The sequence below is a fragment of the Balaenoptera borealis genome (genome assembly GCF_965194805.1).
Source record: "Balaenoptera borealis genome assembly, chromosome: 12".
NCBI lineage: Eukaryota > Metazoa > Chordata > Mammalia > Artiodactyla > Balaenopteridae > Balaenoptera > Balaenoptera borealis.
Window position 1 is genome coordinate 53,568,484 of NC_138869.1, and position 16,210 is coordinate 53,584,693.

General features: G+C 41.9%; 2 protein-coding genes across 30 annotated transcripts in view; one reads left to right on the top strand and one right to left on the bottom strand.

Annotated features, from left to right (window-relative positions):
• MLH1 (mutL homolog 1) overlaps window positions 1-9,185 on the top strand; it is a 49,230-nt gene extending 40,045 nt beyond the window's left edge. The window contains exons 14-19 of the mRNA XM_082348497.1: window positions 1,594-1,702; window positions 2,575-2,638; window positions 6,069-6,233; window positions 6,803-6,895; window positions 7,191-7,304; window positions 8,875-9,185. Of these exons, the coding sequence (XP_082204623.1) occupies window positions 1,594-1,702; window positions 2,575-2,638; window positions 6,069-6,233; window positions 6,803-6,895; window positions 7,191-7,304; window positions 8,875-9,042 (713 nt within the window). The 3' untranslated portion in view covers window positions 9,043-9,185. The remainder of the gene's footprint in view (window positions 1-1,593; window positions 1,703-2,574; window positions 2,639-6,068; window positions 6,234-6,802; window positions 6,896-7,190; window positions 7,305-8,874) is intronic.
• Window positions 9,186-10,106: 921 nt separating this feature from the next.
• The window catches only part of LRRFIP2 (LRR binding FLII interacting protein 2), a 101,767-nt gene continuing 95,663 nt past the window's right edge, over window positions 10,107-16,210 (bottom strand). For all 29 annotated transcript variants that reach the window (XM_082348526.1, XM_082348523.1, XM_082348521.1 and 26 more), the window contains 4 exons: window positions 15,588-15,708; window positions 12,955-13,034; window positions 12,258-12,362; window positions 10,107-11,833 (listed from right to left, as the gene is read on the bottom strand). In XM_082348526.1, coding sequence (XP_082204652.1) covers window positions 11,723-11,833; window positions 12,258-12,362; window positions 12,955-13,034; window positions 15,588-15,708 — 417 coding nt within the window. In that variant the 3' untranslated portion in view covers window positions 10,107-11,722. The remainder of the gene's footprint in view (window positions 11,834-12,257; window positions 12,363-12,954; window positions 13,035-15,587; window positions 15,709-16,210) is intronic.

Genomic DNA, 16,210 nt, shown 5'->3' on the forward strand with positions numbered 1-16,210 from the left:
GCTGGAGGTTTTTCATAGATGCCCTTTTCAGATTAAGGAAGTTATTTTCTGTTCCTAGTTTGCTGAGAGTTTTTAATTATAAATTGTTGTTGTCTAATACTCTTTCTATATCTAAAATGATCATGTATTTCTCATTCTGTTAATATGGTGAGATTTTCCAAACGCTAAATCACCTTGCTTTCCTGGGCTAATCTCTTCTCGACTGTATTATTCTTTTTTTTTTTTTTAATATATTGCTGGATTTAATTTGCTGATGTTTTGTTTAGGATTTTTGCATCTATGACTGTAAAGGATATTGGTCTAAAATTTTCCTTTTTTCAATGTCTTCTCAGGTTTGGTGTTAGGGTTATGCTAACCTTGTGAGGTAGGAATTATTCTTCCTTTATTTTTTGAAAGAGTTTATGTAAGGTTGGTGTTATTTCTGTTTTCTTTTTCTATTTATTTTTTAAATTGCACTATAGTTGATTTACAATATTGTTAGTTTCAGGTGTACAGCAGTCATTCAGTTACACACACACACACACACACACACACACACACACACACACATACACATATATTCTCTTTCAGATTCTTTTCCATTCTAGGTTATTACAAGATATTGAATATAGTTTGCTGTGGTATGCAGTAGGTCCTTGTTGTTTATTTTATATATAGTAGTGTATATCTGTTAATCCCATAATCCTAATTAATCCCCACCTGCTTTCCTCTTTGGTAACCATAAATTTGTTTTCTATGTCTGTGAGTCTGTTTCTGTTTTGTAAATAAATTTATTTGTATTATTTTTTAGATTCCACATGTAAATGATATCACATATTTGTCTTTCCTTGATCACTTTTGATAGTCTCCTGCCACTTATTCAATGTTTTAATATCTCTTAAGCATACTGAACATGCTTATTATTTTATCCTCTTTGCCGATATTTCCAGTCTCTAAAACTTGGCAGATGTGACTCTGATTTCTTCTGGATTCTAATTCTTGGTGTGTAGTTTCTTTGTGTATTTTGTAACTTTTTGACCACTAAGTCCTGGTACTTTATCTGTGAGGAATTATTTGAAGTCTGGGTTGAAGATGAATTTCTCCAGAGAGAATTTGCATTTGATTCTATCAGGAACCTGGAGGAACAGTCAGCCCTGGAATCAGTTTAAACTAAAATCTCCACTTTAAGTTGTCAAGCAGCCTGCTTAGTGTGAATCCTGGCTGCAAAAGAGGGGAAGCGGCCTCCTGTTACAGTCCACATTTTGCACCATTCCTAGGCTTCTGTTTTTCTTTCTCTACACCTCAGAGCCTGCAAAAACTGAAGTTCTTGATACCTGCAGTTCCTCCAGTGTCTTTGGATAAAGCTGGTTTCAGAGCTCTTGTTACTTCTCTGGCTTCCTGCTTTGTCTTGGATTGTGATCTTTGAGTATTCCTAAATCTTTTGACAATTCCTTGTTGCATTTTGAAAGATTAGTTCTATCTTATTCCTTCTTTGTGTGTACTTTCAGCAAGAGGTTCCGTTCAGGTACCTGTTTGTTGTCTCTAGTTCTGGTGCTTTGGGCTGCAGAGAGGTGTTGGTGGGGTGCAGTTACTGACCTGTGTCTTGTTTTCCAGCTCTCCGGGAGGTGCTGCGTAACCACTCGTTTGTGGGCTGTGTGAATCCTCAGTGGGCCTTGGCACAGCATCAGACCAAGTTATACCTTCTCAACACCACCAAACTTAGGTAAATTGGTGTGAATGTGAAAAAAGCAGAGCTGCTAGAAGAGTAGTCCTGGAGGCAGAGGCAGGAAAAGCCGGGGAGCGCAGGATGACATAGTTGGAAAGGGCCCTGGCTTTAGTCACATGTCGTTTCACATCTGGGCTCAACCATTTACCATTTATGTGACCGTGGACAAGTCACTTTCCTAATCTGCGTCTCGGATTTCTCATCTGTAAGATGAGAAATTTAGGTTATTACTACTTAACTTGCAGGGTTTTGTGAAGGTAAAATTACATGAGATGCCTGGGCTTGGTAGATGCCCGGTGCTCAGTAAAAGTTGGCTGCTGTGAACTGGGTGCTAAGGGCTTAGTGCTGGTGAAGCATTGCAGCGTGTGCTGTGTACAGCAGGGTGCTGTGGGAGATGCTCTGGCGGACGTCCGCTGCATCGCCCACTCTCAGCCCTTTAAATCCAGCTGATTGGATTTAAAACCGGGGTCACATCCCTGCCCTCCCTATACAGCCCATATTTTTTAAATGGGGAGTTGTAAAAGAAGTGATTTATAGGATTCTTTGCAAGTGGGGAAAAGGTGAGCAAACAAAAACTCCTTCTTAACTTTATCACTACTGAGTGTTAGAACCTTTTACAGCACCAGAGGGGTGGGGATAGAGCACGGGTGATGACAAGGCAGATGGTCTTAGCGGGCTGACCTGTGTGCAGAGGCCGGCCACCAAAGCCCTGGTGGAGCAGGAGATCCCAGGACTGTTAGAAAGGCCACCACGAGGCAGCACATCTCTGTCCTACCCGTCTCGGGTTATGTCTCCCATTTTGTCCCTACTGCTTGGCTCTGAAGCATGGATTCAGCTTTTCCTTAAAGTCACTTCATTTTTATTTTCAGTGAAGAACTGTTCTACCAGATTCTCATTTATGATTTTGCCAATTTTGGTGTTCTGAGGTTATCGGTAAGTTTATTTCCTGGTTCTCATTTCTGAAACTTCAACAACTGGTCATTTCTGAAAATAGCTCTGCCTTATTATCTTGTAGTATATTAAATTTTTCTAAATATGCTTAGAATAGTTTATTGTATGATTTGCATATGGAGGTATCTTCATATAGTTTTATACAAAGCAGAACAGTCATTTGGTAGCCAACTTAAATGTTTATTATTATTATTATAGAAATTAATACATATCTACTTGAGAAAACTTGGAAAGAGATAAAAATAGAAGTAAACATTCTTTAAAGCCCATGACCCAAACACAATTCCAACTAGCAAGTTTAGTCCATTTCTTTCAAGACCTTGTCATTGCCTAATTTTGATTTAGAGTTAAAGATCATACTATCTATGTAGTTTCATGTTTTCTTTTTACGTTTGACATACTTTACAAAAAAGCCCTCTGGAATTTTTACTGGGATTGTGTTGAATCTATGGATCAATTTGGGGAGAAAATCTTTTGTTAATTTATCCCTTAATATTTCATATTTTTTGGATACTATTGTAAGTGACATTTTTATAAATTGCCAATTGTTTGTTGCTAGTATCTAGAAATACAAGTGTTTTGGTACATTAATCTTATATCTTGCAACCTAGTTAAACTCACTTAGTAGTTCTAGTAGCTTTTTTATTGACTCCAGCAGATTTTCTATGTAGATGATCATAGCATCTGTGAGTAAAGACAGTTTTATTCCTTCCTTTCCAATCTGGATGCCTTTTCTTACTTTCTCTTGCTTGATTACACTGGCAAGAAGCTTAGTACAAGGTTGAACAGTAGTGGTGAGAATGGAAATCCTTCTCTTATTCCTGATCTTGGGGGAAGCATTCAGTTTTTGACTATGAAGTATGCTTTCTGCCGTCGGTAGGTTTTTTGTAGATGACCCTTAGGTGGTTGAGGAAGTTCCCTTCTATTCCTTGTTTGCTTAGAGTTTTTATTCAGGAATGGATGCTGAATTTTTTCAGATGCTTCCTCTGTATCTGTTCAGATAATTGTATGGTTTTCCTTTTTTCAGTTTGTTAAGATAGTGAATTACATTGATTGATTTTCATATTTTAAACCGGTCTTGCATTCCTGGGGTGAACCCTGCTTGTACATGATGTATTATCCTTTTTATATATTACTGGAATTGATTTGTCAAAATTTCGCTTACAACTTTTTTTTTTGGCTGGGCTGCGTGGCTTGTGGGATCTTAGTTCCCCAATCAGGGATTGAACCCGGGCCCTGGCAGTGAAAGCACAGAGTCCTAACCACTGGACCACCAGGGAAGTCCCTTGTTTACAACTCTTAACATCTGCATTCACGAATGACATTGGTTTGTAGTTTTCTTGTATTGTCTTTGTCTGGTTTTGGTATGGGGTAATGCTGGCCTCATAGAATGAGTTGGGAAATACTTTTTCCTTTTCCATATTCCAAAAGAGTTTGTGTAGAATTGTTTTATTCCTTAAATGTTTGGTAAAATTCATCAGTGAAGCCATCTGGGCCTGGAGGTTTCCTCACAGGAAGATTTTTAACTAAAAATTCAATTTCTTTCATAGATATAGAGCTATTCATGTTAGCTTTTTCTTGAGTGAGCCTTGGTATTTGGTTTCTTTCAAGGAATTTGTCCGTTTAAGTTTTCAAATTTATTGCCATAAAGTTGTTCAGAATATTTTTTATTCTTTTAATGTCTGTAGATCTGTACTGATGTACTGTGCTCTGTCATTCCTAAAATTGGTAATTTATATCTTTTTAACTTGATCAGTCTGGCTGGGGGTTTGATCTCAACTGATTTTTTGTTTCATTGATTTTTCTGTTAATTTTCTGATTTCGATTTCATTGCTACCTGCTCTGATCTTTATATTTCCTTTCCTCTACTTATTTTAATTTGTTTTTCTGTTTCAGAAGCTGAGGTCACTGATTTGAGATCTTTCTTTTCTAGTGTAGGTGTTAAGTACTATAAATTTCTCCCAAGTGCTGCTTTAGCAGCTTCCCACACATTTTGATAAGTTGTTTTCATTTTCATTCAGTTCAGAATACTTTCTAAATTCCCTTTTGATTTTTTCTTTGACCCTCGCATTATTTAGAAGTATATTACTTAGTTTCTAATGACTTGGGGATTTTCCAGAGATCTGGTATTGATTTCTAATTTAATTCCATTAAAAAAATTATTTATTTTATTTTATTTTTTGGCTGCATTGAGTCTTCGTTGCTGAATGTGGGCTTTCTGTAGTTGCTGCAAGCAGGGGCTACTCTTCGTTGTGGTGCGTGGGCTTCTCATTGCGGTTGCTTTTCTTGTTGTGGAGCACGGGCTCTAGGTGCGCAGGCTTCAGTAGTTGTGGCTTGTGGGCTCTAGAGCGCAGGCTCAGTAGTTGTGGTGCACGGGCTTAGTTGCTCCTTGGCATGTGGGATCTTCCCGGACCAGGACTCGAACCCGTGTCCCCTGCGTTGGTAGGCGGATTCTCAACCACTGCACCACCAGGGAACCCCTTAATTCCATTTTTGCAGAGAACATATTGGAATCCTTTTACACTTACTGAGACTTGTTTTATGGCCCAGAATATAGTCTATATTGGTAAATACTTTATGTGCACTTGAAAATGGGCTTGTTGAGTAGAATATTCTATAAATGGCAGGTGTATCAAGTTGATAGTGATGCTCAAATCTTCTGTATCCTGATTTTCTGTCTACTTGTTCTGTCAATTATTGGGGAAAGGATATTGAAGCCTCCATGTAATCGTGTCTATTTCTCTTTACAGTTCTGTTTTATCCTTCATATATTTTGAAGCTCTATTATTGAGTGCATAAACATTTAGGATTGTTAGGTCTTTTTGTTAATTGACTCCTCTGTTGTTATGAAAAAGTAAGAACAGTGTACTGTGGGTTTATAATATGTAAAATGTATGACAACAGTTACAATGTCTGAAGGAGAGGAATGGAAGAAAATTTAGGCATCTTATTTTTCACAATAGATTACAGTCTTCTATCTAATCAGATGATTTACCTGAAATGTCATTCGATTTAACTTACTCTCCCTCCCCCTTGCTTTAGTTATGGGTAAGGCAGTAGGAAGAAATGAATGATCTGCTTAGTGTCTGCCTTGTGATTTTCTAGAAATATGAAATTGGGGTCCTTAAAGCTACACAGAAGGAAAGTGCCGCCTCACGGCCTGGCCTCACCTTTCCCACCTGTTCAGCAGGTCTTTTTGTTGGTCACACCTTCTCTGTTGAAATGGCCATTGGTGAGGAGGAGGAGGAGCTTCTGTTGTGGATTTTCAGGTGTTTTCTTTGGGGGAACTGCGGAATGAGTGTTAGATTTGTCACTTCTCACCTGCTATTGTTGTGAAGATGGTTTTGTGGGAATTCAGGCTGCGTTTGGATGCCCTGTTATGCTCACCCCTAACGTTTTTGATCCTTCCTAGGAGCCAGCACCACTCTTTGACCTCGCCATGCTTGCCTTAGATAGTCCTGAGAGTGGCTGGACAGAGGAAGATGGTCCCAAAGAAGGACTTGCCGAATACATTGTTGAGTTTCTGAAAAAGAAGGCTGAGATGCTTGCAGACTACTTCTCTTTGGAGATTGATGAGGTGGGTGACGGTCATTTTTATACCTCCATTGTATTATTCAGATAAGAGTCAAGTTCTGTAGTTGGTCCAGGATCAGGACAAGAAGGCTGGGCCCCCTCTCAGAAGCAGCCTGTGACCTCTGTGACATCTTCACTCCCTATTTGCATTTCTAGGTTCCACAACTTTTATCATCCATTCGTGCACATTCCTGTCCCCAGGGTGCAGGACCCAGGCAGGAGGGAGAGCTGAATCCCACAGTCCCTGCAGGCCCCAGTGAAGGAGATGATGCTTTGCCACTCGCTCTCCTAAGAGGTTTCTTCCTCTTACCCCTTGATTTCTGGGGCCTTCCTTGATGTGTTCTTTGGTTGGTGAGCAGATCCAAAGAGAAGGTGGCTCTGCTACATGTCAGGACAGAAAGCTCTAAGTGCTTAGTTCTGCTGCTCCCAGTGCCCAGCCTGGTCAAGCACCTGGTTGCCCAGAACGGAAGGTCTGGGGACAAGACCTGTAGGAAACACCAGGGAGAATTTGTTTAAACTAAACTGTAACGGCATGATTTCTTGTCCCCTGTCCTGGCCTTTTTCCACAAGCAGGAAGGAAACCTGGTTGGATTACCCCTTCTGATCGACAACTACGTGCCCCCCTTGGAGGGTCTGCCTATCTTCATTCTCCGACTGGCCACTGAGGCAAGTGATGGAGCCAGTCCTGATGACAGTCCTGTGGGTGTGTGAGTGTGTGTGGTGGGGGCGGGGAGGGCGCATGGCCCTGCTGTCGTCTGTAATGATGAAGAGGAAAAGGGTAGCACGGCTAAGGCCCCTCTCATCCCTGCCCACCCCAGCAATACTCAGCAGTTCCAGCTTACAGCTTTAATGCCTAAAAAGTCACGTTTAGTTTTTAAGTCGTCTGTTATCTCCATCTAGAAATGAAATGTGTTTAAAGCACGTACCTATGTTAAGGTATTGAATTCTCTCTTTGGAGCAGGTGAACTGGGATGACGAAAAGGAATGTTTTGAAAGCCTCGGTAAAGAATGTGCGATGTTTTACTCCATCCGGAAGCAGTATGTGTCTGAGGAGTCGACCCTCTCGGGCCAGCAGGTATGAGGGTGCGCATTGGTGCCCGGGACTGGGCGCACAATCTTGCCCTCTCTAAATTCCTAGGATCCGCTGCATATAAGCTTCAAACACAATGGTCAGCTCTTACGAGTTTTATTTCCTTCTGAAATATAGAAGGTACCTCCAGAGTGATCTCACTGTCAGATGTACAAACACAAGCCATCGCAGTGAGAAATGGGAAGTTTCAGGGCTAGTGGGTGGACTGTATCTCCCATTGTGAGCCTGGAAGTGTGTAGCCCCAGCCTTCAGGTTCTGGGCCAGTCTCCCCAGTCTCTTTTGGCTTGTGCCTCACTCTGCCTCTGACCACTGCTGTGCCAGGAGGACACGGCTGTACTTGGGTCAGGGCCCCAGCTCTTCTTACGGAAAGTCAGCCTGGGTTCCTCATGTTTCTGTGTCAGATGACAGTGCTCTTTCAATCCACAACTATTTCGGAGGGTTTGGCTGGGTGGGGGAGAGGGGACTGAAATACAGGAGTACCTCAGAGATTTTATTGGTTCCGTTTCAGACCACTGCAGTAAAACTAGTTGCACAAATTTTTTTGTTTCCCAGTGCATATAAAAGTTATGTTTATACTATATACTGTAGTCTGTTAAGCATACAGTATAGCACTGTCTCTAAAAAGCCAGTGTATATACCCAAATTAAAAAATGCTGTTAGAAAAATGGAGCCAATAGGCTTGCTCAATGCAGGGTTGCCACAAACATTCGTGTTTAAAAAGAAAAGAAAAAAAGAAAAACCGCAACAGTCTGCAAAGTGCAGTAAAATGAGGCCTGCCTATAGTGTAAGAATGGAAGGGTAGGCACGTTATACACATAACTGTCTCGGTGCTTGCTCCTGGTCCTCCTCCGAGATGACATGCTGTTGCTCCAGCTTCATGGGTGAGGAAACTAAGGGACAGTTTCAGCGGGTGCTCAAGGGTTCCCAGAGCCTGTGGGTGGTGGAGCGGAGATCCAGTCCCACGTCGTGCTGGCCAAAGCCCCTGGAACCATCTCATTCCAATGGAGGCGGCAAGATAGCACACTTACCAAACTGTGCTGAGAGCATCCCGTTTGATTGGAAACACTGACTTCAAGGTGAGGAAGGATGGATGGGAAAGAACATTTTCTTGTACATGAGGCAGCTAAGGCTTAGATGTAGGAGGGGAAGGGTGGAGTAAAATAATCCTCATTTATTTTTTTCTTTTCTTACCTGTGGAGCTTTTTGGGAAACAGAACTACATTGAGACTCCAAATTTAGTGGTAATTACGGAATGTACTTCCTACTACTGCCATCCAAACTTTATGTTAGATCCTGCTACAGTAAACACACTCTCCCTGAATGGAAACAGCTTCCACGGGAGGAAGTGTCACGAGAGCCATGACTGATTCTTTTCCTCCATCTCACCTCTCTGCTCCGGCCTGTAGGATCCCTGAGAGGCTGGCCTAGAAAAGATACTTCACAAGCATTAGGTCACACAGCCCATTATAAGCCACCAAGACTCTCCAGGCCCAGTGCACATCAGCCAGGAAACCAGTGTAGACTGGGATGTGAACATCTAACATGTCTCTTTCAGAGTGAAGTGCCCAGCTCTACTCCAAACCCCTGGAAGTGGACTGTGGAGCATGTCGTCTATAAAGCCTTCCGTTCACACCTTCTGCCTCCGAAACATTTCACAGAAGACGGAAACATCCTGCAGCTTGCTAATCTGCCCGATCTATATAAAGTCTTCGAGAGGTGTTAACTATGGCCATCTGTGGCCTCTGGGATGGGTCGTTCTTCCTCTGTATCCTGACATTGGTAGGTTGAACTCACACTTGCATTCTAACTAGTAGCACTCCTTCATGCATGGTGGATTGACTAAATAAATAGTCCAATTTGTCCTAACATGCTTTTTTATTTAATTTCATTACACTTGAAATTTTCCTAGATCCATCTTCACTTAGTGTATACTGATTGTGTTGAAGAATCCCAAAAGTAGTTTGAAAGCCTCCTGGATATCTGATAAGAATTCTAAAAGGGCCTTAAAGACTTTATAGATCATGCGTTGATTTGATTCTTTCTGTGTTCTAGTGAATTTCTAATATCAGGTGATAAATATAATGTTGGTTCAGGTGCCTTTTTAAAAGAGGTCCTGAACCTATAGGAGGTGCTGATGACATTGTCAATTCAGCTTTCTACAGAGTCACTCTATTAGTACCTTCAGTAACCGAAGCTAATTAATTTATTCTTAATTTAAAAACTTGAAGAAAATAGTTCTTATCCAGTCCAAAACAGGCATGAGTTTTTAAGTTAGCTCACTTTGTTAAAGGCTATCAATACTACCAGCTTATGATAAAGGAATTTCTAGGTATTCTTGTTTGAAGGGTATTGTAAAAATACAAACTGAAACTAAGTACCATTAAAATAAGCTACCTTAATATTAGCCTGCATTAATAGAAATGTGCAGTCAGCACAGGGAGGAAGAATGCCTATAGTTTTGAGGTAAAGTCCAGATTACAAGGCTCAGTGAAGAAAGTTCTGTGGAAAAGAACAGAAGAGTCTATTTTATGAGAAGTGGAACCATTCCATTTGGAAAAGACTGGGACAACAAAACAGCTCCAGGAGGAGCACAGGCTGAGTGACCGTGGGTGGAGAGGAAGAGGGATGTCCAAGGCCTCAAGAGGTGGACTACACGATGTTTCGGTTCCAGGTATGTATGGGATTCTAGGATAAATCTGCATTTCAGAACATGCCTCCTCACTGCCCACTCCCACACATCAACTGAAAGAAAACTTATAGGAAATCATCTCAAAATATGGAAACCAATTTCCTGAATTATTTTATTTTTTAAAATAAACATTTATTTTTGGCTGTGTTGGGTCTTCGTTGCTGCGTGTAGGCTTTCGCTAGTTGCAGCGAGCGGGGGCTACTCTTCGTTGAGGTGCGTGGGCTTCTCCTTGCGGTGGCTTCTCTTGTTGCAGAGCATGGGCTCTAGGTGCGTGGGCTTCAGTAGTTGTGGCACGCGGGCTCTAGAGCACAGGCTCAGTAGTTCTGGTGCACGGGCTTAGGTGCTCTGCGGTATGTGGAATTTTCCCAGACCAGGGCTCAAACCCGTGTGCCCTGCATTGGCAGGCGGATTCTTAACCACTGCGCCACCAGGGAAGCCCCTGGTTTCCATGTTTTAAACACAAAGAGCTAATTATTCTAAAGAAGGGAATAATTATTAGAGATTTTATTCATATTTAAGTTAACTTTATTACCTAGTTTCAAGTCTAATTTTATCTTATGTGGCCTTAATTCATTAGACTTTCCCCCATATTTTTTCTGTGTAAACACACTGAAGATACAATAATCATTTCCATAAAACCACCTCAATTCTGAGAGCAAAAGAGAATCACAAATACTGTAACATGGCTACGACTCGATGATAAAATCCTCTTAAACTGGGTGCCTTTAAACATGAAACTGAAGTTCTTAAAAAAGAAATTCTATATTCCAGATTATTTTTCTTTAAGGAGATTATTTTAAGGAGAGAAAAGAGGGGCGAGCTAGGAGGGCATGATTGCCAATGACTAGTTTTAAAGGCTCCTCTAAGAAAATGAATGTGTCAGTAGCCAACTGTAGTCAGCAAAAGGGTGTATTTAATAGAATCTTCAGGCCGACTTCCCACCTGCCTGGCCTGGCCTGCCCTCCCTCCCTCATCGGGCTGGTCTGAGGTTTCATTCCACAGATGAGCAGCAGATGAAATACTTTACAAGATACAGCACAGTTGATGTGAAGACCAAGGACCCTACTCTTACTTTAAGAGTACAGGCCTTGGACTTCCCCTGCCCCATGCAATAAAGCAAGTTTTATATACACTCCCCGTATCTTTTTCTAACAGTTTCTTATATAAATTTAAATATCTTACAAAAAAAAGGCTTTTTCCTCCAAACATATAAATTTGAGTGAAACATATATTCCCCACCTGTGAACTTGTTTCTTCACTAAAATATAAATGCTACCTGATATTAAGGGTAAATGTCTTTTGACCACTGGAGATCACTGACGTCTGAATTGCACTGTGGAGAAGGCACTTGTGTTTTCTGAGGTCTCCAGGAAGTACCTCGGTGAGCGCTGAATCGCTGTCCTCCAGAACCCGTGCCAAAGCCTCCGAGTGCCCAGTCACTGAGGCAGCTGGGGAAAAATGGTGAGTAAACTTGATTCTAAAATTATGGAAATAAAAAATAATAACGGCATGGACCAGTTCTTAGTCTAGAATCAAACTACCAACAAAATCCAAAGTGTTCATTCATGAAGATTCAAACCTGTTTCATTCTCTCATAAATTATAAAATACAAAGGTGGCTATTTTAATGACAAAGCTCAAACAGTCCTGAAAGGGGTCTGAGTGGACGAAAGATCAGTCCTTCCGGGCGGGGCCCGGGCGGCAGGGCAGCCTCCCTATTGCTGGGCCAGCAGTGCTGTCCTGTTGGCCTTCATCTTCTCCAGCCGCTTGGCCAGGTGGCTGTTGGTCATCTCCATCTCCTCGATCTTGTCCAGTGCTGTTCGTAACTGGAGACAGGAAGAGCTCGGTCACTTCACATGGTCAAAAACGAAACCCAGCGCTACTTTCCTCTCCAGTTTCTGGGAAGTGGAAGCACTGCCCGCGATCCTGCAGTTGCACTGTTTTTCAGGCAGCCAGAGGTGTTAACCAACGGTGCTGAACATTAATCACAGAGAGGACACAGAGAAGCTGGAGAAACAGACCTCATCTAAAACAAAAATAAAAACTCTTTTTCTTATTATCTAACTGACCAAAACATAAAAGTAAATGGCAGTCACCGTGTAGGTCAGAAACCAACACAGAACAGTGACTCCACTGCTGTTTCACTAAGATTGGAGCCGGGATTAAATTCCTTGTGCAGCAAAGAATTTATCTCCAAAGGACTTTTTCTTTTTAGGAACATATTCCAAGAAGCATAATAAAAGCAAGTACCTCTCGTTGTAGCTTCCTCTTTTCTGCTTTCAGTTCATCCTCGACTTTCTCCGCATTCTCAGCAGCGGTTTTATATCTCAGCACCTGCCCCTCCAGGCGGCTGATCTGTAAATATGAGAACAACAGGCCTCTGGTGCTGGCACTAGGAACCACCACTTTTTTGCAGCCAAGATGGAAATACAATGTCATGACAGATTTCAAGTAATCTAACACTAACAAGTCCCCTCAGGGTGAGTCAGAGGTCCTCTCAGAACTCAACTGCTATTTATACATCTAGAACTGTCCCTAGAGAGGATGACAGCTGTAGAGTCATTATAGGGCCAATTTCCCATGTTCAGTTTTACGACAACCATATTGTTTAAAAGCCCCAGTAACATCGCAGGAGGAGACTCCTCGATAGACTTTCTGAAATGTACAATAAGGGATTATGTTATAAACCACAGTCTTCTTGAAGGCTCTTGAAATAGCTACAAGAAACAGAATTATAGCTTCAGTCTCATTCATTCATAGAAAAGGCTGAAATGCCCTGTCAGGTGTTCTCTGCTGGCCTTTCCACTTTAGAGCTTTTATAGAGATCCAACTGCAAAGGCAGCTCAAAAAACCTAGGCATTCATGGGGTTAACCACTGAGATGCAGGAAGCAGATGTGTTGTAAAAGGGACATAAATCACTTGGTACCATACACAAGAAGGACTTACACTTTGCTCCAAGGTGGTTATATCCTGTTCTGCTTTTGAAAGCTTAAACTTGTATTCACTAATTTGTCTGTTGGCATCTCCTAGAACAGAAGAGAATAATAAACCATCTCACAGAGGTGAAGGTGTGAACGTGAGGCAGTGAGGCCCCCTGCAGCACAGGAGAGGACCGTGCAGAGGAAGAAGACAAAGCACAAACGCACACAGGCAACTGCGGTATCTCCTGCAGCGCAGGTTCTGGCGCATCTATGCTATGAGAAGCTCTAGCACTTGTGTTGCAACAGCATTTTAGAAGAAAATTCTCTCTTCACGCCATGATGTGTGCAGGTAGAGGTTTAAGCAAGGAGCCCTGTCAGCGCAGCAGGGCCCCTGCCAACCTTACCTGCAGCCCCATGGCCCAGGGAGCCTCTGTGCCCACGGGACGGGCCCCCCCCTCCGGTTTCCCTGCTCCCAGCCCTGCACCTTCTCATCTCCCCAGGTATCCTGCTCCCCTCACACACCAAGTGCCCTTTTCTCCCCACCTCTGATCTAAGTCTAACCAACCTTTAAGGTCCTGCTCAAGGTCCTGCTAAATTTTCACCTCCTTCATGACTCTCCTTAGTTAACTCTAGCTTCTCCTTCCTTTGCTGCATCTTTTTGGACTCTTCTTTTATGACATCATGCTTTCTTAACATGATATAGGTATGTAAGGACAGGGGCCCTGTTATAGCTTCTTGAATCTACCGCTCTTTCTAGCCAAGTGCTTTGCACGTAATGTACGCTTAATATTTACTGAAATAAATGCTTTTCAGTAATATGTTGTGATAATGTGTTAAGGATAGAGCTATAAATCATTAGCTGTATATCTGACCTAAGAAGCAAACCATTTAAAATGAGAAGCTTAGAAATGCTGGGGGAGAAAAATTCCAGCAATCCAAATTTAACAAAAATCACTCTGAACTAATTACATTGTAATAGGAATCATATCATAAGGCTTGCAGGAGATAAACCAAATCTACCCTACTTAAGAACTTTTCTACTTTTCCATAAAACTAAGGTTAAAACTACCTACATAATCTTTAATGCAAAAGGTTTTTCTAGTTGGATAATTACTGTCACCCTAAAAGTAATGTGGTTATAAAAGCCTCTCCCCAAAAGCCACCTCTGGTAACGAAAGAGAACTACTCCCATTTCTGGGCCAAAACTGAAACTTTAGGATATTTTTTAATTCTTAACTCTAGCAACTTACTATCAAAATGTGCTGCTTCCTTCTCACCAAACCACTCATTCCTTCCTGTTTTCAAAAGTATAAATCCCTGGTCTCAGCCATTTATTTCATGCATGTTCTGAAATTCCATCCCCAAACACCATGCCTACAAGCCAAGGCAGCTGTCCAGAACTGAGAGTCACCAGGTTCCTGTCCCGGCCTCTGGCGTAGGGGAGCTGCCTGCTTCTGTCGCTACATGCCAGGCCCAGCCCAGCCCTGCCCGGCCCTGCTCTGCTCATCTGGGTCACAGCCCCACCCCGGTCACTTGCCCTGCCTGCCACAGACACCAGCTCTGTCGTGGTGCCTGCTCTGGGAAGATGTCACACATCAGTGTACACCCATTCCTCCTCAATATGATTCCTTTTGAATTTGCTGTTTTAGGCCAGACTCTTCCAAATCTGTGCACTGCCCTCTCTCTAAGACTGTTGGCGGCCACTGGACTGTTTTGGTTACTATTACAACCTCCTAACTAGTCAGCCTACCTTTTGTTATGCCCCTCTTTTCATCTACCCTCCACGCCAAATCGGTATTTCTAGAACAAAATATTTATCAGGAACTATCACAAGGGTTCCAACTGATATCCAATAGAGGAAATGATACTAACCTCAAAAGTTAATAGTAATAAGTTAGTTTTAATAAGCCTGGTCCAAAAAGGCTTGTCTATTTGGCCTAACTCAGAATATTTAGATGAAAGGGCCATGGAATAACCAATATTTTAAAATAAGTTATCAGAAAAGCCTTATTCAAATTGGAAAAATAGAGTCTCCCCTGTGTGATTATACATTATCTAACTGTATACGAATGGCTGCTAAAATCTCCCCGCTGTGGGGATTACTGTGAATACTGTAGGCACTTTAAAATAATATGGGGTCAAAAGTAGAAAGGCAGAAAAACTGAAATAATTTGGGTAAACTGAGTAAGCTTACTTTGTGGCCTTGGTTTAAATTCCATCTAATAAACATTAATTTGGGTTAACAAGACTACGTCTGGGAAAATTCTGAAACTACTCCAGAGTAGTTTGAGTTAGTTCCAAATATATCCCTCCAGTTATCTAAGATAAATTCCATAGAAAAACACTGTCATTAGGAAGGGTGCTTACAGATGACCCGGGGATGTGGAAAAGGATAGTGTCATGATGTCACTATTTGCAAAATGTTCTAGAAATCACTTTGCCAAGAAGTGGGGAGAGCATTACCTCTCAGGCCTTGTCACCCCAGGAAGCACACAGAAGAGGTAGAAACCTCTTCAGTTCCATGACTGACGAGGATGGCTTTTCTAGTCCAGCTGAGAACTAACCAGTCTTCAGAACCACAGGCTCTAACAGCCTGCTCACAACCACGCCCCGGACACAGCCCCACGCGGGTCAGCGGCGGCCCGGCCCCAGCCTTACTCTGCATTTCGATGAGCTGCAGGTCCGAGCCATTCTGCAGTCCCGCCAGGTCACCTGCTGTGCCATCGCTCCTGGAGCACTTCTGCCGTTCCTCCTCCAACTGCAGCTTCAGTTTTCTAATCTGAAGAGGAAATAAAGGCTTATCAGTGAGATCCAGTCTCTCAAATGAAACAGGTATTTGGCCTGGTGGCCACATCTTAGAATAAGGCCACAAATCATTCATTCAGAAACTGTTTCCTGGAGTGCCTGCCATGGGGCATGCTGTGCTCAGGTGCTGGAGATCAGCTACGAACTAATTATCAAAAGGAGCAAGCTCCAGGACCAGGTGTCCCAGTTAAAACAGCTGTATTTTATTATTTGTGTAGGTCTGTGGAAAAGTACATCTTAGGGGTTTCTTTTTGTTATTTTTTTATTAAAAATGGAAAATTCATAGGCAGTTAGAGGTTTCTTGTTTAGAGTTAGGTTAAATAGTCTTATTTAGAAAAACTGTATACAGAAATAATTGGAAATATATTTTTGAGTTCGGCTACATAATCTACCTTATTTTACCCAAAATAAAGGCCATTCATAGCAGCTTATTCATTAATAGCCCAAAACAAGAAACAACTGAAATGTCCATCAAG